General features: G+C 40.7%; 1 protein-coding gene across 3 annotated transcripts; it reads right to left on the bottom strand.

The window, feature by feature from the left end:
* Positions 1-1793: 1793 nt before the first annotated feature.
* On the bottom strand, positions 1794-27385 carry zfyve28 (zinc finger, FYVE domain containing 28). 3 transcript variants are annotated; one of them, XM_003453096.5, is made up of 14 exons: positions 26996-27384; positions 11389-11529; positions 9267-9404; positions 8889-9091; positions 8664-8753; positions 8476-8565; positions 8293-8394; positions 6716-8203; positions 6422-6517; positions 5562-5725; positions 5356-5472; positions 3886-3990; positions 3633-3736; positions 1794-3534 (listed from the first exon to the last, which is right to left on the bottom strand). In XM_003453096.5, exons 1-14 carry the CDS (start codon positions 27029-27031, stop codon positions 3403-3405), a joined length of 3006 nt encoding a protein of 1001 aa, XP_003453144.1. In that variant the 5' UTR covers positions 27032-27384; the 3' UTR covers positions 1794-3402. The 3 variants fall into 3 exon arrangements, with proteins under 3 accessions (XP_003453144.1, XP_005477077.1, XP_025756787.1); XM_005477020.3 differs by lacking the exon at positions 26996-27384 and adding an exon at positions 12346-12439; XM_025901002.1 differs by lacking the exon at positions 6422-6517 and having other exon boundaries at positions 26996-27385.
* Positions 27386-27791: the final 406 nt, after the last annotated feature.

Raw genomic sequence — 27791 nt, 5'->3', positions numbered from 1 at the left:
GGAAACCCCCAGAACATATTTGCAGAAAAATGCATCAACTAATCTAAATTTGGTTGCTTAGGAAGAGGGGAAAGTTGTGGGAGTGACGGTGGAGAAAGAGTGAGGGATAACAATAGCGAGTTTTGACATCTGAGAGATTTGTGACATTTAGCATGTTTGAAGTGTACACTTCAAATCAAAAGCAGTCACAAACAGCCAGTTGATCACAGAATATTCATTATAAGTTCATTATTTAGATATTTAATTATTACTTCTTTCCCATTTAAATAAATTAATAACAAGTTAAATTATTTAATGATATATTTATTTAACTCATTTTGGCACTTGAGGCTCTCCATATTCATGTGCGCTAACTCAGAGATGTATTAGATGAAGACATTGGTTTTAGCTGTTTTACATAATACAACTTAAGTTATATTATAAAAAGATACTTTTAATGCCTAAATGAATCAATATGTAAATTATATTGTTTGAGTGTAATTACACCATGATTTATTTTACTTAGGAGCTACAGCTTTGAAGTAAGTGTCATCATTAATGTAACGGATACCTGGAAATACTGCCGCAAATACCCAGATTAAATTACAAGCTTCAAAAGTCAAACTTATAGCTCCATACTGTAGCACCCTGCGCTGTGAGTAATAAACACCCATACATTATCCACATACAATGGTGCGAAGCCATGAACATGTGCTGCCACCTACTGGCTACAGATCAGCTTCTGCCATGCTGAAGAATTTCAACTACAATCAGTGGTTCACTCAGTACTTGCAACTTAGGTGTTTTACTGCTGTTTTGGCTCTCATTCAGTATTGACAGTCATATTACTGAGTTATTTGGCCATCTAAAGGTAACTTTAAAGAGGGATCTCTTATGGTTTGGTTCTCATTGGATGCATCATCACCCCTGTTTGGATGAATGGGGTGAGGATGTCCAACATTACATCCCTCTCTGCCAGATGACCCACCAAGGGTTGATCAAATCTCAACAACAACAAACCATAGGCCTGCTGTCTTAATCCAAATCTACCTGGTGGCTTTCATTCCTCTCCATGTATTCCTTTCCAGGAACAATCAGCTACTTGATCACCTGCTATGGTTAGGAAACTTCAGCTGCTTTTACAAATCCTATAATTGGGCTGGATGAAACCGGGAAATTTTAGACCATGTTGTAGTGTGACCAATGCTTTTTCTCTAGTTTCACTCCAGCATTGTATTATTACAAGCCAAAATATGTTATTTTTTCCGTGTGTTGTGCAAAAGACAAGTATCAAACTTTGCGCAAACACGGGAGGTCTTGTTGTTACGGAGCATGAGCATCTTTTAAGCCAAGGCCTCTTAAATAAGACATTACATATTTGAGTTGATTTCTTTAACTACATGGGAAACGGGAAACTCTGACAATGTGGTACTCAAACTCCATAAAGAAATTCAGTTAAAGAGGATCATCAGTAGGCCCACACTGCCCACTCCAGTGCCAGGAATAAAAATGGCACATAGAAGCTAAAATTATTCCAGGCTTTAAATGATCATCTTTACATAATATCAAGACAGACAAATTTCAGCTAGCAACTGTTCCAATCATGGGACGGTTAACATAACATACGCCCTGCAGTTTTTCAGTCTCTATCAGTTCCGTGAATAAAGAGAAGACTACTTTTAAACAGAAAAAAAAATCATTTATTTCAATATACATTGCATTTAAAACTATATAACAGTATTTGTTCAATATTTTACACAGCTCTCATCATGGAAATGTACTGGAGTTTTACAAAATAAGACCAAGCTCTGAAATAATATGATATCCCAACCTTTAATTACTGCATGATTCCATGTTTTTTTTTTTTTAAACATAAAGATAATTATAGCTTCATACATTATTTTTGTTCTTTATAAAAGAAAAACCGCACCTTTCCAAAGTAAGTTCATATGTTTCTTTGATGAAAATAAAATTGATACAGCAGTATTTAGTGATTCTTAATATGTAAAGCCTGAGGAACTGCTTTAAGCCAGAGCAGAATGGATAGGATGTGATATTTCATAACAGGTGCTCAGTGGTCCATTTTGGCCACTTGAGAGCAATCAGATGTACAAACCAATATACTGTAGCTATGGAAGATACTGTGTATGCTGTCATTGCTGTGGAAGCAGATTTAAGAGCAGAGAGGAAGTCGAGAGTAAATGACGTCAGTCTGGGAACAAAAGTAATCTGGTCCTGACCGTCAGTACCACCAGAGGAACGGATGAATATAATTCAGTGTAAACACGTATCAGGAAAACATTGCTCTTCAGAAAGGGCCTGTAGATGCATTTCAAAAAGCAGAGTGATGTCTCTTAAATGTGCAGGCCCACTGCAATTAGTAGTCACAATATTGCACTATAACATCATGAGAAAGAGAAACCCAGCAGGTATCAACGGGCCTGTGTTCCTGTAGGCCGGCACCTGAAAAGGCCTCTGGTTCAAAGCAAATTATACACATTGTGGCGCTAATGAGGGCACTGAGTAATGAGAGGTCAACTCTCCACTAGGGGGCCTTCCAGACCTAACAGTGATGACTAAGAAATCCCTTTTATTCATCTCAGCGTGCAGGAGAGTCCCCGGAGAAAACTCAGTGTGCCGTGGTGCAACAGTAAAAGCAATGGGCACAGCCCATAACCGTGGAGAGGTGAATGGTCAGTCTTGTTGGAATTCAGACTCCATCTTACAAAGTGATACAGAGTTAGACATTCACTGCCATTAAAAGCATGAAGGAATCTTAATATAAAAGTCGTCCATCTTTCACTTTTGGTGGACTGGTGAAGGTTGCTTTTCAGTTCCAGTGCAGAGCAAATGTTTACTGAAGACATTTTAGTGTTTTTATTACCAGAATTACAGTTATTTACATGTTGATCACAACTTACATTCTTTTGATTAATCCAAGACTCGTGACAGTTCGGGCACAAACATAGGAAGCTCGCTAAAGCATTGGAAATATTTCACAAAGTCCTTCCATTTACACCCGAAGCTAAAAAAAGAAAAGGAAAAATAAGAAAGAAGAGGGAAAAAAGGAGGCCTGTTTTGATTTTGCTACAGAGGACTGCTGCACAATGCCAGTTTAATATCTGTTATTGCCTGCTTTTCCTCTTTCCTGTTTTTTTAAAAACATGTACAGGCATTTGTGCATCATTTGGGTGCAGAGAAACCCGCCGACACACCAGAAACTCTTAGAAATATTAAATCGGAATTCTGTGGCTTTTTGTCTGGAATTTCTGACGTCTCATCTTTGAATGGCCATGCTTAGCTGGTACAATTATGACCATTAGGGGTTACCCGAGCAGTGCTGCTTTTGCTTTGTACACAGCTTTCTGTCTGTTGCATATGTCCTTGTTGTGGCAGACTGTGCATTCCCATGGTTTTCTGAGGTCAGATGCCCGCCTTGTCACTGTAGAAGGGCGTGACATGGAACATGTAGCAGTGTGTGCAGACCCTGACAGGCTTCACCTGACCGTATCGAGGCAGCGGAGCAGAATGGGAAGAGCAGCGAGAGCAGAAGATCTGAAACGACACATCATGCAGTGTATCACTTACCATCCACATGATAACGCATGAATTATCAGTTTGATCGAGTTCATGTTAAACCGAACAGATCGTACCTTTCCGCAGCTTCTACAGTGATGTTTCCTGCGGATAACAGTGAACGGAGCCTTGCAGGCAATGCAGGAGTTGCAGGCTTCATCAGGGACCCAGTCAGGAGGGTCTGCACAGAGCCAAAGAGAAACAGTAAACACAAAGCAGAGCTGTCACCAGCTTAACGTTTGCTGAGAGAAGGAGAAAGGAACTGGCTGACATTTAAAAAAAAAAAAAAAAAAAAAAAATCTGTGTGGGTCTGTTTGTGGATTTGCTGACCTTCGAACTGGCCCTCACGGGCCTTGGCTGCCAATTCCGATGAGGAAATGGTCTCCTGACACAGAGCACAGTCCTCCAGTACTGCGCTGCGCATAACAGGCCCCGCTGGACACCATAAAAGAAGAAATGTGTGTTGTGTGACTGATTGTTATTTAGTTTAACAGCTCAGTTACAAACAACATAGTGCAGAATCGCTGTTAGAAAAGACCCTATAGTGTTTTCTAAGCTGTTTTCACATATGAACTTAATTAACTGTTAACATGAAACAGTAATGGGAGGATGAAGTGACTAGATAATTTGACTAACAGCATGCAATTTAAGATTGCACTGCTATGTCCATTACTGTGCAAGCTGTCGTTTTATTACACTTGTCATCAGCTTGTTTTGGGCCAAGCACCTGGTTCTGTTTTGATGTGGTTGTGTATTTTTCTTGTGATTTTTTAGCATATTTTTCCAATATGCCACAAACAAACAAAAAGCCCCACTAAAACAGTGTGTTCTAGGGAGCTGGCAGTGTAAAAAGACATGCCTGATGTGCACTTGCACCCCTGTCAGGTGCCATCTAGAAAATTTTGGGGCGACAGTGCAGGCCTAACAGCTTTATTTAAAGAAAACAGAACTCGAGGTAGACTTAACTCTACAGCTTTATATAATGAAATCAGGGCATATTCCTTACAAAGACCCAGCTACCACCATTTTTCGTCAGTTTCCAAGCATGCCATAAAGAGCTAAAGTGCTAGTAGCATTTGTTATTATTTATTTATGTTGCATCTAATTGAGACTTTTGATGCAAATTTGTTGCCACATTTGCAAAGTTGTTGCAAATGTGGCAATGAGGATAAAGAGAATAGCAGTATTTGAACATGCTCTCCAGTGACTACATTTGAGGATTTTTGTTTTTCAGATGGGGGATTAAATCCCATTATAATGGGATTAAACTATTATTATTTATTTATTTTTAAACGAGCAGTTTTTCATGATCAGAAATGTGTTCTGTTTTATGTTAAGCAGCTTTTTTTGCTCAGTTGGGGGTGGCGCACCTATCACTGTTAATTTAGCGTTCATTTTTTTCACATGGAGCCTCATTAGGGAAACATCAGGCTCATTAAGTAAGGTGGTAGGTATGGGGTGTTTTTTAAAGAGCTTTTCACTGAAAGCAGCTGCCTTTAGAAAACGATGCTATTCGAGTGAACAATTACCACTCTCTGCACATAATTAATGCAAGCATTCATTTTTACACTGTCACACGATCATTTAATCCATTGTTTTGATTAAAAGAAAATCATATTGTGGCCACTGGTTAAATCTTTATAAGAAAGTTTAATCTTTTGAGCAATATGACTAAATACTAGTTACTAGTTCTGCTGAATTGAAAAGGCTGTTTTGACTTCAGTCTGTAGTGTGTTAAAGAGAGAAAGCAAAATATTGTAACACTAAAAATATCTCATAATCAAAAAACACCTTTCTGACCTTTCTTCTGCTTATCATTGTCTCCTTCCTCGCACTTGGTTGCCATGACTTCAAAAAGAGTCTTGAGGATGCTGCGAAGGTCACTCGCATAGTTGGTCTGCAGCTGATCAGCAACACCTGCATCACACAGAAACACATAATGGAGATCAGGCCAAGTGAGAAAAAGAGGTGAGTAGAGAGCGAATCAAGAATGAGAGCTTTTATACCTGATATACAGACAAAGAGACGGTGGATGAGGTCGCTGCTGCTGTGGAAACGAGATCTGATCTTGCTTCTGGCCGCTGCTTTGGCATCTTGCACGGCCAGCTGGATCTCCTGCTGGTCCGGGTCTTCTGATGTCCCTGAGCTGGGAGTCAGACTGCTGACAGGACTAGAGGGAGCGGTGAGACACAGTGAAGGATCATCAATTAACATCTTTCCCCAAACGTCCATACATCATTTTCACAGTCAGTTTACATCAATAAAAGCAGATTTCCATATTTAAAGTGGACCAATTATCCTTTTCCTGATTTTCCTCTTATATATGCATACAAATTCACTATGTACGAGACATCCTGAGAGCCAAACGGTTCAGTTTGCTCTTAATGCTCTGCTTCTGTTTTCTATTCTTGAAAACTGCACAATGTAGATGAGAGTGGATAATCATAATATAGTCACTTCTGGTACACAGCTCTGACGGTAAAAACAGCAGCCCTACAAAGCCTCAGTTCAAACCTTCTGTTTGCAAGAGTCAGCCAATCAGAACAAAAGTGGAGTTGCCTTAAAGTGAGAGGAGCTAAAAAAGCTTGATTTAGACAGTAAATTAACTAATGGTCCAAAATAAAATAAATGAGGACCATCTTAGCCTTGCAAAGCTACTCTGGTGGAGTCCAGGAATAAAATCTGTGAAGCTCCACTTTAATACAAAGTGGAAATAAATGCACAATAACGCTATTTACTCTGCCCAAATTAACAAATGCATCATTTTTTTTAAAATAGCCATTTAAGGTTTCTTTAGTTACTGTGAATGTGAGTAGGAAGTAAGCACAAACATGAAACAGACACATTTGGATGAATGATTTGTTACCTGGGTGTATATGCACTGCTTGACAGACTACATGTGGTGACCGACACACTCTCACAGTCACTACCTGACACAGAGCTGAGTGGGGAGTTCTGAAAACTAAAAATAACCAAATACAGAAATTCATGTACATAAATAAAGAGTTAAACAAAACAAATGGATATAAATATTAAGAGAAAAGAAAGTGGAAAATTGTGATAAATTAAGGAAAACAAAACAAACTGGATATGTGTTAATGGAACATGGAGGAGTCCATGTTCGCCACATAAAATATTGTAAAATGAAACTGAAACACACCTGGAGCTTCTCCTGGTGTCCTCTTTGGTGTACCTCTTCATATCTTTATTTTCAGTATTTTCATTATCAATCTCCTTGTCCCTCTGTCGGCCACCGCTAGCATGTCTTTTTTCAGTCCTCAGCTGGTGATTACATGGGGAGGCTCCATTTTTGACACTAGAGCTACAATCCTGAGTCTGGTGTCCCAGCCCAGGAGCCTCTTCCAGTGGCTCTGCAGAGCGGGAGGAAGGAGTGCTCAAATGGGCCACGTCGTCCTTATTGTTGTGTTCGTGAGGACGAGGAGGGAGCCGACAAGCAGAGGACTGGATGACAGCGCTGGAGGCAGGCGTCGTACAATGTTTGTCCAATCCCAGAGCGAGCCCTAAACCGAGTCCAGTAGTCTCTGTGGTGATGGCATCCTCGTGGCCATCCTCGCAGCTGCCACAGCAGACGCAAGAGTTGAGTAGGCAGTGAGTGGCCACCAGGGGGCCACAGGGCTCAATCTCAGAGGGAGTAGGCCGAGGTAGCAGCAGCTTGTCCACAGCCAGCTCTGTCAAGCTGGGTGAGTGAGGGTTGAAGATGACTGTAGCAGACAGCTTCATGCCTCCCATACGATGGGCGATGACTTCAGCTGTTTCAGACGCTGTCCCCTCTAAACCCATGTCCCACCCATTGGTGTAAGGCAGAGCTTCTGAACCAGGGACGTTAGTACAAGGGGGACACTTTGCAGTTGGGCAGTGTGTGTTCAGGTTGCGTGGCTGTGGACAAGGCTGCTCAGATGTTGTCTCAGAGAACCAGCCGTTCCTAACCGAGTCTGGCCTCGGTGCGGGCTTGCGCTGCACAGGACGAGCAGACTCTTTGGGAGGAGAGGTGACATAACAGCGAGGCTCTCTGGTGATGTGTTCTCCTGCTGCATCCAGGTCCTCCATGAAGAAGACCCTGTCTTCCTCCTCTGTACAAATGCCCGTCCTTCCTCGGCTCCCCAAGATTCTGCGTGGAGAGACCTCTGTGCTGGAAGCCCCACTGGAGCCTGCAGGCTGTCCTCTGTTGGGATCGTGGGCTGGAGATTGACCCTGGCTGGGAGGCGACAGCAGAGTCGACATCTCGTCTCCCACGCGGTACACCATCATGTTGAGCTGCTCCAGTTCCTCCTCATCGTACTGCATGGAGCATGCCAGCTCAGCCTCCTCTGCCTCCTCACAGAGTAAACCCTGCTCCTGTTCCTCCTCTCCCCTCACAGTTTCCACCTCCTCCCAGCCTTTTTCCACTCCTGCCAACTCTTCCTCCTGACTGGGACAGACAAGCACAGCCAGTGGCGCCTCTTCTCCCTCACTCCCCCTTTTGGAGATTTCATTAGCAGGACTGCAGGACGAGTGATTCTCTTGGACTGGAGCTGGTACGCCGTTTGTGGCCAGTCCCTGGCTTGTGGACAACTCCCCTTCTTGAGAAATGCACAAGTTTCTCTCTAGCGTCATCAACTCCTCCTCAGTCAGGGTCTGGAGCAGGTCTCTGAAAAAAGCAGCACAGGATAGCTGGAGCATAGTGATAAACTGTGAAAAAATACATTTGTTGCCATGTTAGATATTCATGGCTTTTACCTTATTTTCTTCAGTAAAGTGCGAAAAGGCCTGAAGAGCTCAGACATATCCTCTGATTTTCGGTCTAGGTTAAGAGGTCCCTCTGGATACACAACCAGCCCACTAAAAACATGTTTAAAATTCTGTAAGAGGGTGCAAAGGAATGGAAACAAAGAGGGTGGTGAAAGGACACGCAACACTTACCACACAATGGCCAGTCTGGGAATTGTAAACATCAGTGCGGGTTCATAGTCATCAATCATGTCCTGTGTGAGATAGCCCAACTTTAGGGCCCTGAAATAAAAAAAGTAGTCAAATTAACCACATCATCTCTGTGTGGTATTTCACAGAGGAGGATTATTTAGCAGAAAAATGTCTGTCTAGAAATTCACCTCTCCACAGTCTCACAGAAGAGCACAATCACCTCCTGCTGTACATAGTATTCTTTGGGAGACTTCACAGGCACCATGGCTGACACATAGCTGCCAGTGGAAAAAAAACACAAAGTGGAATGTAATTACTTTTTGGCACACTTGCAGAAATATCATTAAGTGGATGATAAATCCAGATTAATCCAGTGCATACCATTGATAATAAAGTCTTGTCTCTATTTTTACCTGAGCTCAAACTCAGCAAAAAGGCTGTCAAAATGTCGCAATGCGTCCTTCATGCGGTCTGTGTACAAGTTGAGGTCTCGCAGGGCCTGGTCTCTGGTGATGTTGCGTACCTCCTCCAAGCTGCGAGTAAGATCCTTAGCTAGGGGTCTCATAGCTATGCTCTCTATCTCCCTGTTCATGATAATGGAGCCTGCAGCCAAACACTGGACAGCAACAAGCAGAGACAATATAATTATGCACAGAGAATTAAATTGTTTACGACGGCACACTTGGCATTCAAAAAACTCAGTGTGTGAAAAAAAAAAATTAAATATCATTTTGTTTTGAGCCAGAGAAAGGTCATTTTTTCCCAGATTGATCAAGTTGTGAATACACTACCTCGGCTCCAAACCACAGCTGCCCTGCCAAGTTGTCATGACGAATCTCCTCGGGGAACTTGACACAAAAATCTCTGTTGGCCCGGTCGAAGGGGATACATTCATCCATGATCTGACTGATGATGTTCAACACGTTGTCCTGCAGATGAACACGAGAGTGACAGAAAGCTAAATTGAACTAGTGGCAGAGAAAGACACGAGTGAGTGAAGGTCTGTTCTTGAAAAGCGTTTTTTTTGTTTTCTTTAACTAATCTTGGTCAATAATCCGTGATTAAACATCGGTCACCCTTTCAAGAAGGCCATTATAGTGCAGTGTCTGAGGACCATTGATTAGGACGTGAATGGGAACAACTTGACAAACACTTGAGACCATTATGGCCCTCACAGCTAAATTTTCCTTCAATAAAAACATTGAACTAAAGCCCATAATTCCAGCAGTGAAAATGCACTGTCACATACAACAAGAGCTAATCAAGAGCTTATGTGCCGCTGGCATGTACAACAGCCATAACAATGACTTACAATGAGCCTTTCACTCAACCGCAGCTGCACTGTGCACTGTAATCTTGTCGGGCACAGCACTGCGTCTTTCTCTGCTCGCCCCGAGGAGAGAGATTAAAAAGCTTTGAGAGGGAGAGCTTAACCACTGATTCCTTTATGGCTGTGTTCTGCACATGTGTCTGGGGCCGGTCCAAGTGCCACCTCAATGTCTGCGAGCGCCTCCCAGCAGGGGACACTGGTGATAACCTTCACTTGTGTTTGTTTCCACGTATTCAGGAGTTGTGACTGCAGCGACACCCAACAATATGACACAAGACTAGCTTCCTTCCTCTTTTTTTTTTTTAAAAGCCCATCTCACTCTCCTTATTGTCCTCATCTGGCCTCTTCTCTGCCTGTCTCTTATGTTTCTCCATCCATCTCAATCTTTGTCCATTTCAAAACGCACACGCGCTCGCACGCCTGTTCCAGCAGGCCACACTGTAAGAACAGCAGTGCCAACATAATGTGAGCAGCATGCCAGCAACCCCCGCAGAGGTCCATGAATAAGAGCTGATAGCTGCAGTGGCAGGTTCAAGCACAACATTTTGGCTTGAATGTACTTGCTTTCTATTCTTAGGGCCTCTGGGCTATGGGGTATCATGCTGCTTCAGTCATTCTCAAAAAAACCTTAATGCCTTTGAGAGAAGCCACTCTAAAAAGCCTCCTCTCTAAACGTATAAGTGCTTAGGAATGGCTGTTAAATATTTTCATTGAAAAAAAAAATCAGAGACTAATTAAAAATCAGCCTAATTGAGAATATAAGACAGAAGAAAAAAAAGGTGGCAGCATGGCAGAGGGAAGGATGGAGAGGAAAGAGAACAGTCGGGGATCAAGTGATGACCTTATTAGGTGGTTCTCCTTGTGCGCTATGCCAGTGGGGGGGAGGCTAAGGCATAACAGGTCACATGAAAACCTCCCCTACTACCTCTAGGTCTTTCAGCATGACGCAGCATAGCAGCCATCACTCATGCCCAACATCACCCGCTAATCTCCTCTCAGCCTTGACCTCGTGAAAACCTGCAACAATGCGCTGCACGAGCACATAAATAACCCACCATGAATTCACACCTTAAGATTCTTGTTCTGTGGCTCAGATTCAACCTGATTTATATTCAGAAGATTAAAATGAGACCAATAAACCAACTCTAATCCCAAAAGGAAATCACCTCAGGTTATAAAATGCCTCTTTCTAAAGAAGCCACTCCGGTAATGATTTACAGAGAGCCCACATGACACAGGGCTCTGTGTTATCAAAGCAAAGTTAACTGTGTCAACTGATGGCTTCCAAGCAAAGTCTACTTATCTCACTTATCAGCAAGATTGTTTCATGCAGTGTTTACTAAGGCAACAGTCATATCACCACGCCTGTGTCCGGAAAGGGATAATAGTGGCTGTCTTTATTTTTAGTTGAGAGGCCAAATCAAGTTAGAGTCAGGTAATCATGTCAGTTACATTAAAACAAACAAAGGAAATCAAACCCAAACTGGGGGTTAATTTACCTAAATTCCAGATTTGCATATGGCCTATCTACATGCATTGCTTGTAATAAAAGACAGTGAAAGTTTTGCTTGTTATCTGCCAACCTGACAGGATCTGAACTGGTTGACCAGCAAGGTACATCTCTGAGGGTCCTTCCTGCCGTCAAGGCTGTCCAGCTCTGTGGCCACCTGGTTCAGCTCTTCATCGGCGTAATAGAACTGGGCCAAGAGCTGAGGGTCTGTCCTCTGCACAGAAACACAAAGCAGTTTCAGTAGTTAACAATCAAAGCAAAGCAATGTAAATGGAATAAACTTATAAGTTTCAATTACTTTATGATTTGTATCTATCCTTTTATCACTGACTGTCATTTCTTACCATCTGTCATCTATAGAGATTAGGGGTATTATTTCTATTCACTTCTGGTTTTAACTATTATGCCTCATTCAGCACATAAAGCCTATTCTCACAAATGCAAATAATATAATATAATTGGCCATCTTTAGGCATATTTGGGAATTCTGGATATTAAAATATAAGCACTGAATGGAATTATTAAAGACAGAAAGCATTTGAAATAATCCCGAGTTACACTGATCCCCCAGAGCAGTAGTTTCTGAATGTTACTCTGTCAGACAATTAAAAAACCATGAAGTGTTCATTTAATATTTTAGTGAATGTCTTTCATTTAGTAAACATTATTAACTTAGCAGCAAAGCAAGCAGTTCAAAAAGGTTGAGCATCCTAACTGGTTCTGGACAGGGCACAAGGCACCAAGTCATCTGACCTAACCTTACATGTCATAAAAAGCACAGTGTTTACAGAAGAAATCACTGTACATGAAAGCAAACAACAAAACCTTTACTAGAAACAACAGGGACAAGGTAAAGCAAGGACTTGGAACAGCAAGATGATGCTACCGATGGCTTTTGTGATCATTCTTATCAAGATACATATACTCAAATTGACTTTTGCCCTACATTAGATAGCATTCAGTGCACACTTTATGGTTATGTCTTAGTGTTAGCCTGGATTGGATTTAGACAGACACTCATACATCTTACCACAGGCCTTTTTCACAGCAACCCTCTCACATTAAACAGCAAGGAAACACAGGTGTTACTAATGACAGTGGTGAAGGTTCTGCTCAGGTTTAAATATGGAGCTTTAATTAATATGATTAGTAACACCTGTGTTACCTAACCTTTCATAACAAAATTGGTGCTGTTTAAAATGCTCTAATAATAAAACACAAGAAGTCATCCAATAGCGGCCCTTGTGTTGTGTTTATCAGACATTTGTTACTAAAAAACAGAGAAAAACTGACGCTCTGCTCGCTTCACAAAACGCTACGGATATACAACTGAAGCTAAACAAGATTTTTGGATGGATTTGTTGGGTCGGTGAATCACTCACACTCAGGGTTTGAAGGGGGAATTTCTAACAGCTGAGCAAAAAAACAAACAAAACAGATTTCTAGCCGAAAGATGATGTCACAATTCAAAATGGATTTCCTAATTATATTACTTTCATTACAGGGTGTAGATCATTATTCATCATTGTATGCTCTCCCTCTTGTTAACTGCATGCATTGAACCTTGTGTTTGGTTGATTATTACTGATTATTATTTCCCCTTAAACATGGCAACATTTAAGGGAATTAAGTGGAATAAGATTTATTACCAAGAAGCGTAGTTACAATAAGTGTGAGTGTTTATGTAAACGTACTTTGTACCCAGCTGTCAATTTAACGCTTCAAGGCATCTTTTCATTTCTTTGAGGTCATACAGGAACTAATCTCACACAAATAAAGGAGCAAAATAAAAAGACCACAACAGAGGGAGAAGTCATGCCAAAGCAATTAAGCACTAACAGGACACGGAGGACGTATAACAAACCAACATACTGCTGATCTTTAGGGACAAAAATAAAATCAGGTAAGTAGGGCGCTGTAAAGGCCAGCGTAACGCAGGTTGCTTTCCCATTCGCTGGGATTGATTTGTGAGAAATACAATAGAAATTCATATTCATTCATACGCACATTTCACACACATATGAGGACATAAATGACTAACCCTGCTATAATCTAAACAAAAGGTCTTTTTTGACCTCCACTTTGACTTTACCTAACCTTATCTCCACCTCCTCATTTTTTAAGCCCACACTGTGGCACACTTGATCCATGATATGTCATGTTTTCAGATAATATATCTTTGGGAATAACAATGTTGGTGCAAAAACTATTTCACGGCGATCAAACTGTGTTGAAACTGTGAAAAAAAACCCCGCTTTGAAATACCCTCAGAAAGTGTGGAAAACTAACTAAACTGCTTAAGGCCACTTTAAGAAATTACAAGAAATTTTGGCTCCTTGGAAGCAAAATACAAGGAAATGAGGAGTGGCGCAAGACTTTTCCACAGTACTGTGGTATAAAAGCTCCCTGGAAGAGCAGGTGTAATTAGAGAGCCTAGCGCTGGTGGATATCTCCTGCCATGTGCTCTTCATTGTGGCGAGAAACGCGCAACACAGCAAATCACTTCAAGGCTGAGTGCGAAGCGCACACACACACACACACACACAGCCACAAGACACCAGGCAGAAAAAGATACGTTAAAAAAATGGAAACACAACAACTGTTCATCTATAATTGCAATTCAAACTTAACTGGATAATCTAGATACCAAATTTACATTTCAAGTGCGCACGAACACATATACACACATCCTGCGGAGGGCTTCTGTTAACCAAAAGGTTAATGGTTCTGAAAACGGCGACCACATACCGATGTGCATCATCACAAACCACACAGCCTCGGTGATGGCACAGGAGCTCAAAAGGCCAGCATGACTGTGCAGACTGGAAGCAGAGAGAGCTGCACCAGTAAACGGGCTCATTTGCCTGCCGTGCACTGACTGGAAGTGTTTTTTTATGACGTGAAAAACCAGAGAATACTGGTATTTATCGGAACCTCTCACAGGATCTTTTCCCTTAAGTTTGCAGTGTTTCCTGTTGCACGATGCTCTCCCCATGGAGGCGCGCTTCTCTCTCTCTCTCTGAATATGATACATGGTGCTGTTCCCTCACTCTCTCGCTCATTAATAATGAAACAAACAGCAAGAAGAAAACAGAGATATCTCCTACAGCTGGGTCGCATTATTACTGCGAGGTGGAAAAACTACTGTGAACATGCTGCTCTAGAAAGGTTATTAGCTGTAACCAAACACATCCTGGCAATCCTAATTAACACACAGCGCACAATATAACAACATTTTGTTCATTTTTTTGTCAAGGTCAAACTTTTATTAGATGGCAATGCAACACAAGGAAGATAATGTGTCTTTCCCAGGTAAAGACCCATGCTAAGATGACGGGAGAACAGCAGCACTAAAGTGAAGCAGATCAGCATTTCAATTCCAGCTTAGAGCTCTTTCAGGGCAGATGTTTGTCATTGCCAATACGACACCCATTTTGTATCCAAACACAGCTTTTCAACTTGCTGCGAGTAAAATCAAAAATATCCCTGCACATTTTGTTCATGTGTGTGAATTTTTATGCAATGTTTCATATGCCGTGTTATGTTTACTGAATAAGATGGAAGCAGGGAGCAGAGAAGGCCATACAAACACACATAACTGAGTCTGAGCGTGTTTTTCTATCTTAACAAGGTTGCTTTACACGCTACTTACATAGACTATAAATGAATACACGATAAATCCAGAGTAATACTAAAAATAATTCATGAATGAAATTTTTTTCAGTGACTTCAATCTGTTTATGAGGATAAAAACACCCAAATTGTGAGAAACATGGTAGATTTATACAGGAAAAGTCAGATCACTGAGACTAAAGGCAGACTTCTGGGGAAAAAAGCCATAAATTTTTAGTAAAAGTCATAATTCTGAGATTATGAAGATTTTTTTTAGCGGTCCAAGGTTGAGTGATCTCTTATTTCCTCAGTGGGCCTGCTGAGCCAGTTAAGCATTTTTTACAAGCACTCTTTAAATGACCGTTTGTTCAAGTGACAAAATTCAAACAGTTTAGGAAAGAAGAGAAAATGAGCTTTACGGGAATAAGTTGTGTGTCACGGTAGCACAAAGTAATCACTGCAATCTGAACACTGACAGAAACCCCCCCCCAGCTCCGCCTAGTTTTTACCACGTGAGCTTCACATTACCTTACTCCTCGACTATTTTGGGAGGGAGAGAAAATTCATATGGTTCATGAAAGATGAGATAAGTCCATTAGGTCTGTATGAAACTTGGGTGGTAAAGGGTTAAAGGGAATATCATCTGATACTGATGTTTAGCTAATAAATAAATGCTTCTGTCATTTCATGAGTGTATTTGGCATCACTGTAATGGAAAAAAAAACATAACTAAGTGTCTCTGAATGTGTAGGCTAATGGTAAATGAACACAAACGAAATATTATTCATACAGGAATACACCCAAATGATCGCAAGATGAGGTATTTATCCTCTGAACAGAGAGAAAAGCTGTGACATCAGCAGTCGGAAGACAGGCCAGTTTGACTGGACAACTGAACAACAATGAGCGAGCCTATGATACAAATGTCAATGACCAAACAGGAAACAGGAGTGGGGGACAGTGAAAGACCATTTTCTAGTCCAGACACAAAACTTCTCACAGTCTGCCGGCATTCAGCTGGAGACTTTCTGAAGGATATAGGCCAACGCTGAAGAAGGAAGAAAAGAAGTGTTTGAGACAGACACCATCCTATAGCCTCCTCCTGCTGCATTCCTCACACAAGAGGAAACATTCCTGCAGCATTGCATCATGGGGGATAAGTCAAAGGCAAGCAGTGTTCACGGCATGCTGATTTAGGTAAAGGCAGGAATGCGTGAGCTGTTTGGTCTACAGAACCATAAAGCATTGAATAATAATTTAATAAGAGTTAGTACAAAGGTATAAAAGGACTGAATTTCATGCAGTGTAGAAGTCTGCATCAGCCCCCTTTTCTGACACTAGTGTGAAAACCTTCAAGACAGCTGCACCAGCTCAAGTGAATTTAAACTTAGTTGAGTTATAATGTGCTACGTGTGAACAGACACAACATTATCTGACTAATGCAGCCATTACAAAGACATACAGACTACAGCAGCCCATTTTCAAAACCTGAAAATCTTCTGCACCAAAACCTTTAATCTCATCTCATCCCCACATGGCTTCGGTTAATTGGTGATTCTAACTTAGCTGTAGGTGTGATTTACTTCTTGCCTCTTGCCCCATGACAACTGGGATAGGTTCCAGGACCCCTGCGACCCTCAATTGGATAAGTGGAAGAAAATAAATGGGTGGCTGTGTTGACACTGTATTTAAAACTATAAGTGATCCCCTGGGTTTTCAAGACTTGTACTCATTGTTCCAACCAACAATACAACACCTGGTTTGCAATGCTCGCAGCTGAAACAAGTCTGTCTGAAGGCGTGCCAAACTAGGCGTGCCTAGACAGGCATTATGCAAATGTGGCACATGGTTATGTAGATAAGTCATGGAATAAAAGCTTGGACTCCAAACAAGGAGTTTCAGGCAGTAGGAGTGGACTTAGGACCTTACAAACATTTTAACTGCACATGCTGTATATTCTCACACACTGCAGGAGAGGCAAAACCCAAATTATTTTTTACATTAGTGCCCACTAGATAAAAAAAGACTCATAGCTACATTTACAAATAAAACCAGTGAAGTTTTAAATACTGTTTGCCCTAAAACTGCTGTGTCTGTATCCCTTTTACACTCAGTAGTTAAGTGGTATCGACTGGATAACAGAACAGATGTTCGTTAGAAACTGATGACATACTCACTGAAATAGCTTTACTGGCCTTTAAAAGTAAACCGATGACTTATTCACTAAAAAAGCTTTCCAGACCTTTGAAAGTAATAAAACACAGCTCAGTCCTCTGTCACAGATTCAGATCCACAGTCTCCAGTGGTAATATACTTTGTTACATGCGTCATGAGTCAATGATGTTACAGGCTCTTCTAAAAAAGTAAACAAAATTTTTAAAAAGGCAAGCTATCCATTGGAAACAAGCGCCTGCCTTCATCTGCCTATATAAAAAAGCTTTGAAAGTTTAGAGAAAATGGTTAAAAGTTTTAGAATAACTGAAAGAGCCAAAAAAATAATTTCTTAAATCTCTCTTAAAATTTCCTTAAAATAGCAGAGTCATATCGTGGTATAAAAGTTGTAAACGTCTGGGGATTTGACTCCCGAACTCGTGAGTTGTGTTATCATCATTCACCACCAATGACAGCTCTACCTTGCGTGAGGAAATGATTCAGCAGATTTGGCTCTTGTCCCCTGTGGCGTGCCACTCTCCTGTTATAGTCCTGCTGTCACTTGTCCTGGGTGCCCTCTGTCTGGGATGACTCTAAATCTCCATCCACTGCGGTCAGAAACTCATCATTTTAGGTGACCAAGATCCCAAGATTTCATCCAGAGTGACAATTAGAGTAAAAACCCAACAATCGCATCATTTCACAATGACTCAGTCGAATTTCTGCTGGTTTTTTTGTTTTTTTGTTCAACGTTAACATCAATAACATGCGGTGCCGGGGTGACTCTCATTGAAACGTGCTACTGAAAGTTCCCTGCCACTGTGTGATCAGCATTTTGATCATCTCAGCCAGCTCTTTCCTTGAGCTGCTGATTTCATTCCTATTCAGACTGTGCAGATGATGACGGTTGTCAGGCTAATGCTTCATGAGCATCCATAGCATCGGTGCATGCACACTGAGCCCACTTAAGGGACTTATGAGATGAGAAACCTTGCTGTGCCCTCCATACTCTATTCCAGGCTCAATTTGCTGCCTTCTGGCTTCCTTACAACGATCAGAGGCAAATATTGTAGGGGGAAACCAGTTCACTCTGCTTCTTTCAGTCAGCTGGCAGACTGGCAAAAAAAAGAAAAAAAAGAAAGCAGCCGAGAACAGTTCATCACCTTATTTATTATTCAGGACTCAGCATAAAAGCCATGGCAAGAGCAAGCCAATCTTTTTGGTAGAAAACAAGGAAACTTCTGCAACCATTATTTATATGAGGTTTGGCAGAATAAAAAGTATAATCTTTCTAACAATGCTGTGTTATGCTGATTTACTTCCAGTTATGTTGAGTCATTCCCTTCGTGTTCAGCTCGCGTCAGGAGTTTCCTTTCTACCTCAGAGTTATTGATAGTCAGCTTTCATCCATAAATACCACATTTTAAGATATTTAATACATAAATCTTTAACTGTGTTCATGTCTGAGGAGTATTTCTGCACAAACCAGCTGAAAGTTGATCTGGGTCCACAGCACGCTACCAACTTAACTGAGTGCACTGACTCAGTATTATCAAAGTGCTCAACCCATCTGGGCTGATGACATAATCTATGAGCCCGTCTGCTCTCTGAGGGATGGATTAATCTGGTGTTGTACTACAGCAATGACCCAAGCATGTGCCCAGCACATGGTCCGAGCAGGCAGAGCGAACACACAAGGGCACGGAGGATTTAGGTGGCCCTGGGGCGTGTCCAGTATCCCACCCCCCCGATGGTCATGTGGTGACACATGGGGACACCCCTCGAGTTCTTATGCAAGAAATAATCTGCTTATACAATCCGGTAATGTTTGCTGGATCAAGGCTACAGAAGGGAACGCTTTTTTAGATTTGATAAAATCACAACTTTTTTTTTCATGTATCGCTCGGTGTCCCAATCAGATGAAAGCATTCGTGGAGATGCTCACACCCTTTTCTTACTCTGCGATGACCAAACTTTAAGAATTTTCCTGATTTAGATGAATCAACACACAAGTCCGGTAACGCACTTCCTTCCTGTAGTTTTGTCACACACTTCTAAGTCAATCGAGCTAATCCTGTCCACATACTGACTCTTGTTATCACTGAATGAGAATGAGTATTGTCCAGGATGTCACACAATGACAGCCCGGGATATCTACAGTGCTTGTGTGGGCAAACACACACCTCTGTTTGGCGTCGGTGGAGATTAAAGCTGCGGTTACGCCTGACGCATCGGTTGTTGCGCACAACAATTATGACATCAACGCAGCGTTGTAACCTTTTATACTTGAGCTTGACTTACAACTGTCTACCTCTAAATGACAGACATCACTGCTGAGAAAAGTATATGCTACATGGCTGTAATAGTAACAGAAGAGGTGATATAAAGGAACTATGTCATTCAAGCACAGCACCAATTATCGGTTTATCTACAGTTTTCTGTAGACAGTCGCACATTTTCCTTTTGGTTGAGCAATCCCAGCACAGCTTCTGTGACAATTGGGAATCCAATTGATAGTCTGTAAATATGCTTTTAAAGGAAGACCAGTACATAGACTCATGCCTCCATGTCAACCAGTTTGCATGCATGCCACCCACGCCACGTGACGCAGGTTACAAAATTAAGAAACCACCTGACACTGGGTCATCAGCAATAATGACTACTTTTTATGCCACCATGAGCAAAGGTAACAACTGCAAGCGTAAACTAAGCTTACATTTATGCCAGTCATCATGCTTGTGCACATGGCATTATACCTGAAAGCCCACTCCTGATACCTCAACCTCACTGCAAAACAGCAAAATGCATACCCCAAAGAAAGTGGAAAACTGCTAAAAAAAACCAAACTTTTATTGAACACAGGCTGTTTTGTTAGTCATTAACTGCATTAACTTAAAGCCTCCCTTTAGCACCAGAAGTAAATTAGGCCTTGAAACATTGCAAAGTTTTCTTCGGTTTTCTAGTGTTGATAAAGAACGGCATTATTTCTGACTGCAACCAAGTTACTGGCCATTCTCCTTCCCTCATTTCTCTCTGGAACACTGGAACCCGATGCTTCCATAGGTTAGGGTTAAGGTTAGTTAGAAACCCCTCTGCCTGTGCAAAGGAAGTGTCGGGACAACCTGTGTATTATCAGGAAAATACTGCACTGCGGGATTTAGTACTAGATGCTTCTATATGGATGGTAACAAATAAACACAGGTAACTGGTTTGTCAGTGGTTCACCCTGCAGCAAGATAATGACCCAAAACATTAGAGGAAGAGGACAAGGCAGGCTTCAGATGATGGAAAACCAGCAGTCTCCAGACTGAATCCCCATTTAGGTGAACTCGATAAAAGGGCGAAGCAAAGCAAACTAAAAGAACAGTAGGTTTTGTGCTGAAACATCCAATGTGTTATTTCTAGCGGTTTAAAATTTAGGATAACATAAGATATATTTTATTTATCCCATCATTGTTACATTCATGCATTACAGCTGCCAAACTACTAATCTGTATCTTTCCAATCCTTCAAAAACAGTTTTACCTATTACAGAGCATTACTGTGTCTAGAAGAAATTATAGTTTTTCATATTGTTTCCCTTATTGTCACTATTATATTTATGTGCTCTCTCTTTTTATTTTAACTTAACAATACCAGTTTGTGGGATCTTTTCAAAAAATAGCTCTTGCTATTGAGACCTTGAGTACAGGAATATTGATTTTATTTATTAATGCCCCTTCATCACATAAAAGCTACAGAAAAAACGACACAAACTGATAATCTGATAACTTACTTAACAGTTAAGCAAAGAGTGTGTAACGTGTGAATGTTCTTAGTTATAACACTCAGTAAGAAAAACCCCTACAGTGTTGATAAAAAGCTGCATTATTCTCAATTAAAGCCAAATCCAAAATCTAACCTAGAAATACAGGCCTACTATTCTCCTTTCCTTCTGCCACTCACATCCTCTGCTGGGAAGACAAAGGCCAAATCATGAGGGGTGGCACTTCATTTTACAGGTAATTCCAAGAACAATTATAATACAGACAAAGGTGATCGTGATGTTTTTCATCAATGATAATGAAGAGAGCAATTTAAAAGGTACCAATGCCAATAAAAACAGGGTGCAGAAAAGTGTACATCCCCCTCAGTCAGGACTGAGACTTGCTGATTCTCTGTGGTACTTCAAAATCTCACTGTTTTCCACGGCTACTTTCCTTCAAGCATCGTGCCCTCACACCTCTTACAGTGGGCTCTGCTTACAGTCCTGCAATGAATTTAAAAAGGCTTTCAATCGCCTGGCCTGCCTGAATCTGCACTAGGGTCAGCTCTCTAAATCCCAGCAGCTGACACCAAATCAATTACCACGTGGCTGTTGGGTAAGCAGAATAGGATGTCCACAAGGAACTCCAGAAACTGGGCTAAATATGAAACCACAGTGACCACTGCTCACCAGTTTGCTGGCACACCGAGTCTGCGGCAACTATGCAGAACTGGCTGTGCAAAGACTAAGCCCAGAAACTAGCACAGCGAGGGCATGGAGCAATTATTACAGAATAAATAAGCAGCTATGGTTCCCTCTGATAAGACTATATAAGAAGTGTAATAAAATTTTAAATCTTGGAGGCATATTGACAAGAAAACGAAATCAAATGAATTAAAGCTACAAACAAGGATTATGTAGATACTTTACGTGTAATTACATATTTGTTACAAAAGACAGAATAAAGATTAAAATTGAAAACTTAAACAAGAAGCACAGTTGTAAAAATGCACACTCTTGACCAGCATAAACTCAAAGATATATACTACTATCAATATTGTACATAAACATTGCAATGAAAATCATCATATCACAGACCACAAGCTGACATCTTCAAATGACATAAACCCAATGTTTTATTTAAAACCGAAGCAATAATCAGAATTAATATTTATCTAATCATCTGAAAATGTATCAGATTTTTTTTTGTCTATTAATCGTTTCAACTCTTCTTCCTAGAAGCCATTTAATAATTCAATAAATGTATTAGTAACAACTGTGTTCATGGGAATGAAAACTTGTGTTAGGTTTTGGTCTTTTAAAAAGCCAGAATGTGAAGCGTCACAAGTCTGATGACTGTGCCTTTTCCCACCTTCTAAACAGATGCGTCTGTTAGTTTGTGTGTCATTGCCACCTCTTCATACATGAACATTTCTTTTCAAATCAAACTCAAATGATGCATTTCAAGAAGGGCCCACACGGCCAGCAACAAAGAGAGAACAAAGGGAAAGCAAAAATCTGTTTCTTTGTCGAAACCGTCAGCTGTCAGCGCGCCTGGCTGTCTTTCTGATGGTGTAAATAAACTTTTTCAGAGTATCTCATATGATGGTTTGACACTGATTTATGAGCATGATAAATACTTGCCTGCCTTGACGTGTTTCATTTACATGTTAATAATTTTACAGCATTGTTCTTTATATAACAAAAAGGAACGTTTCGAGAGATTTGATCTCATGCAAGCTTTGTTTACTGTTATATAAAATTCCCTCTGAGTTTTTATGTAGGAATGTTGACTCAAATAAACATTTGCAGCTTTCCTCAGCCCAACAACAAATACCTGCTGAAAATGAATTTTTATAGGTTAGCTTCTTTAACCTTTCTCCCATTAGTTTTGGCCATAGTTCAGATCTAATGTGTGCATGATGGAATAAATGCAAAACGACATTGCTGACTCTATCTTTATATGTCTGTGTACTTATCTTTAATTTGTGGTTCTAGTCAAACTGTTACATTTTTTAAAGTGTTGTACAAATGAAATTATTATTGTTAGTATTATGATTATTACTGTTGTTGTTAAATAACACTAGTAGTTATTAGAAATATGATGTAATTAATAAAAATCTGCCAAGAGGAAACCTCATTGGCTGATGTTTGATGTGTTGCGAGCTAAAATCCAATCTGTTTCCATGCTAAAGATTAAGCAGCAGCACACTATAAACAAAAGTTATCACCTGCTTCGTTCAGATAGAGAGGAGTGCAGTATGAGCTATCTACACATTAAAATGTCCTGTGGGGAAAGGGGCAAAATTAGTAGCGTGCTGCAGAATGGGGTGCGTGCACTGGGCTCGGTGCGACCTGTGAGCCCCGTCACACTGACAGATGAGGTGGTGTGAAGCTGAAGGTCAGCTCCTGAATGCCTGATGGAATAACAGCACAGAGAGGAACACAGGCTACAGAGGAAATGCCCAGGTTTAGCCGCCTGTCTTTTGTAATCAGTCACTGTGCAACTTGATGAGCGAGAGGTGAGGAAACACTAGCCAACATTGGTCTTGGCTTTGTTTTCTGCAATGTGCAATGTAGCACACTCTTATTAATCCATCTCCAAGCTTATCTTTTTGATCTACAACTCTTCTCCACACTAAATATAACCTAAGTTACAAAACACACCAGGTAGGAGAGCTCTTTATAGATATTTGGGTTGCCTAACTAGCTGCATAAAACCAGCTCAACCAGTTTTAGGATCTACAAAGTATGTAAAAAGCCTAACCTGTCATTAGTGCAGTATTATGTCCTTCCAACCCATGCGTACTTCTCAGCAGGACATCCATCTTTACACATTCATCTTGTCCAGGAACTAATGCTTTGAGTCTGACTAAGAAGGGATTGTGTGGCAGGGGCAAAAAAAGTCCTGCTCTGTGTGACTTATCTTAGAGGTACAGAGCAGCTATGGAAATATCAATAGCTCTGCTTCAGTCAAAGGAACAAGCTGATTCAACACTTTTCTATCTCCAGGAGAGCATAGTTCAGTGATAAACCACTTACTGTTGATGGAAATGACAACGCAATGTGGTGTTTGACAATAAATGCCAAAATATGGGGGATGGAAACAGATTTTAATTAGTACAGAGATATTTTCTCTTAGAACAAATTAAACAACTATTGGCTAGCTTAGTGCCTCTTCAGCACCATGTGCCAAAGTCATCTGAACTCTCTTTTTTTATTACTGTTGCCTTTCATGCTGATCGGCACAACTGTAGAAGCTTTTAGCGCCTCTCCCCACTCCTTTGAGGCAGAACTGGTCATTTAAATCCCACAGACTTATGTGTAATTCTTTTCAATCCTACCATAGCTGTGATTTGGCAGAAAAGGCACTGATGCAATAGCTCAGCACTTTAGAGGCAGTAGTCGTTTACGAATGTAACAATACTCTGGTGAACCCCAACACTTTGGCCTGACCCCAGCAACGGATCACCGAAATGCTGCGACAGCAAATACAGTTTGACTCAGGAATAGGGAATGACGCAGGTGTGTTTATGTGGTCAAGAACAGGTGGACAAAGTGTAATCAGAGGCCTTTTATCTAAGCCTTGTGTGACATTACTGTTGCAAAAGCTCTTATTATAATTACCCAATGATGATGTGATTCAGCAGTTTTCTATTATCAAGACGGCTAACTTATACTCTACTTATGCTCCCAATTAGAAATACGTGTTGCCAAACCTTTTAAAGGTTTCGAATTCAAAACGGATTTTTCATGTACTAAACACTTTTTTTTTATTGCCAATGTGTGAATGAACTCTAGAAACTCCCTTCCTCCAAGCCAAAAAATCCCTTTACATCAAACATGAATTGATTAAGTTTTATTTATTTTCAGCGATGCCCAGGAAACCCTGTCCCCAGCCACCTCCTCAGTTCTTCTAGGGGGACACTGAAGTGCTTCTAAAACAGCCAAGAGATGTATAATCTCCAACATATCTGTGCTCTGCCCCTGGACCCCCTCTTTATGGGACCGGAGCAACTCACTTAGGAGGTGCCCAGAATGCATCTTAAGTTATAGGTTAGCTAGGAAAATAGATTGACCCTTAAATCGACAGCTCAGCTCGCTCTTTACCATAACAGGCTGGCACCGCTCCATCTGTTAATCTCCCGATCTGCTCTCATCTCGCTCATTAACAATATCCCAAGATACTAAAATTCCTCTACTTGGAGGAGCGGGGAAACTTGCAACTCAGAGTGGGCACTTCAACATTTGAGTGATTGCCACACCCACTCTATTGAGCCATAGGCCGTAGCCAAGCTCAGATCTAAAGAGCAACACTGCTAGCAATACTGACTTAAAAATTAAGCATCGCTAACCACTAAAATCAACAACAACAACAAAAAATACACAAAAATTGAATTAAACTGAAATGCTGAGCTGTTGCTCTGCTCACATTGTTGCTAGCCAATCGAATCATAATGTAGGGCAAGTCCACAACAGTCCCAGTTTCTCATACGGCCTCTTGGGAAAATTAATTGCCCACCCATGGTCTATGGGCAGCTAGTTTGGCTCAAGCTCAGTTAGCTTGCCTTGTGAGTGATCACAACTGCTTAGCTATGCAGCATATCTTGTAATCACCACTGTTTCATCCGATGATTTCTTGAGTGTGGAGTTCAAACATACAGTGACCTATCAGTTGACTTACCTCTTATCACAGGTATCACAATAACAAGGGTTTTTCTGAACGTTATCATCGAGGAACTTTCAGGAAAGCAGGAGCATGCCAAGAAATAACAGTTACCTCCACCAGTCAACAGCTTGTTTAAGAAGCTTAATAATCTTTAAAGACTTACGATGTACAGCAGCTATGACACAGGTTTATCCTTTTAAGTGCAAGCCTTAAGTCAATATACTGACACAAACACAGTGCTATGTTACGAATGAAAGGGTGGAGCAATTTTCTGGACATTGAAAAGTTACGTTTAAAGTTAACAAGAATTTTCAACCCAGAGAAATGTTCACGTTCACTCATCCTAAAAGGTGCTGCAGTTGGCATATACTGAACTGTTCATTTAACAAGGCAACCAAGCCTTTAATACTTCCTCTGCTGTGTCAGGCATGTTTCCACACTTTGAGCTTGATTTAAGGAATCACAGCACATCCATTACTAGCGCACCCAAAAAGTGACGATTTTGCTGACAAATGTGTTTCCCGAGCAGGATTTGATTGTTTTGCCTTTTTTCAGACTGTATTCACAAATGGTATACAGAGCTGAGACAATCAATATTTTAAATAAACTGCATGAGAAAAATAGCTGGTAAGTATTTTGGTGGTCTTTAAGGCTTAGATGCCACAAAACAATGTTTTCCTAAAGTCCACCCTATCAATTGTAACAAAGTGTCTTTGTCCTGCCTGATATAAATAAAATATATTTTGACTTTGAACTGATACCACAACAAAATCAGGTTAATATGTCACCTTCTACTTTACAAAAGGTTTGGATCTTGGAAAACGTCAACCAGAATAACACATTCAGGTAAACTGTGCCATGTTTTATTTGTTCTTTGTTTGGAATAAACACATATTTTAATTTTAATCATGTTTTTTGCAATTTTTTTATTTTTTAAAAAGGTGCTATTTTCTAGCATGTGTATGCACCAAATGATAAACCCGTTTATTAAAAAATATCCAGCAGAATCAATAATGAAAACAAATAGTTCTTAAGGAAATTAAAAACATCAGCTTTTGTTATAAAATATATTCTACTTTTAAAATATTTCCTCTTATGTGGTAACGACATGATAATGACACTACTATTACAAGCAAAACGATTATTTTTTCAGCTCTGATGTGGTCTTGTCATTGTTATTAATCAGTGATTTATTAAGGTATTTCAAACCTTTAAAATAACAAGACAGAATCACATGAACACTAACGTCAGCTGAAGACAGATGTAAGTAAATCAGTATTAATCAGCCCAAATTGGAAGACTGTAGCATTGTTAGTCCTGACTGCAGCTTCAAAACAAAAGCATCAACAACAACAAAGGGGATAGCTGCTGATTAATACAGTGTAACATCAGGAACACGGGCTAACGTTAGCAGATGTGCTGACAGTCTATGAAATGATCAGGCTAGCGAGCTCCAAAGCTATGCATAAAAAATGACTGACTGCAGGGGCTGACACAACTTACCTTGGGCTTATACAGCCACTTTCGAAAGCGGTTCATCGTTACCTCGCCACCTTCCTTTGTCACCAACCCCTCCTCTCTTCTCCTGTACCTGTGTGTCTGACACTATCGGCGGCTGGCTGGCGGCTAAGCTAGCTAGCGCTGCTTGGGTCCAAAAAGGAGGAAAAAAGACAATGTACGGCAAGTTGTCCTGAACGTTACACCGAGGCTCTGAAGGCGCACAAAGGAGGTATTGGGAAATAACCACTTATTTCCATTTTCCCTGAAGCCCGAGGTTAGCAACCTGTCCCTCCACCTGCCCAGTCACTTTCCAAGTCCCCGACGATACAGACAACTGGAGCACTGAAGGCTCCGCTGTTCTCTGCCCCTCTAACGTTACTCGATGACAGTCACGTTGACAACATTCACCTCCCACTTTCCCAGGAAGTGGTGCGTTCAAGTGCTCCTCCAAAAAATAGCTTTCTCTCTCCAAAAGGGTCATTAACGATGTATACTGTACAATCATTCCACCCTGGAAAAAGAAACCAGTTCAAAGAAATCATTACAAGCCACAACATTACCATTTTAAGCTTATGATGAGTGAATCTAAACTTCTAACCATGATTATAATTTCTATGGACGTTTTAAGAGTCTCTTAGTTCTTCACACACTGCAGCTGCAGCTGCCCTTCAAATTTAAAGATGGTGTACTTTCTTTATCCTCATGTAATAAAACATAAGCAACAGATAAGAAAAGTTTACTAATGACAGTTGTTTTCTGTTACCTAAGTAACAAATTTGAATTTACTACATTACAATAA

This window comes from Oreochromis niloticus, linkage group LG19 (assembly GCF_001858045.2).
Source record: "Oreochromis niloticus isolate F11D_XX linkage group LG19, O_niloticus_UMD_NMBU, whole genome shotgun sequence".
NCBI lineage: Eukaryota > Metazoa > Chordata > Actinopteri > Cichliformes > Cichlidae > Oreochromis > Oreochromis niloticus.
Note: the sequence above shows the minus strand (reverse complement) of the source record. Positions and strands in the feature narration are given on the sequence as shown.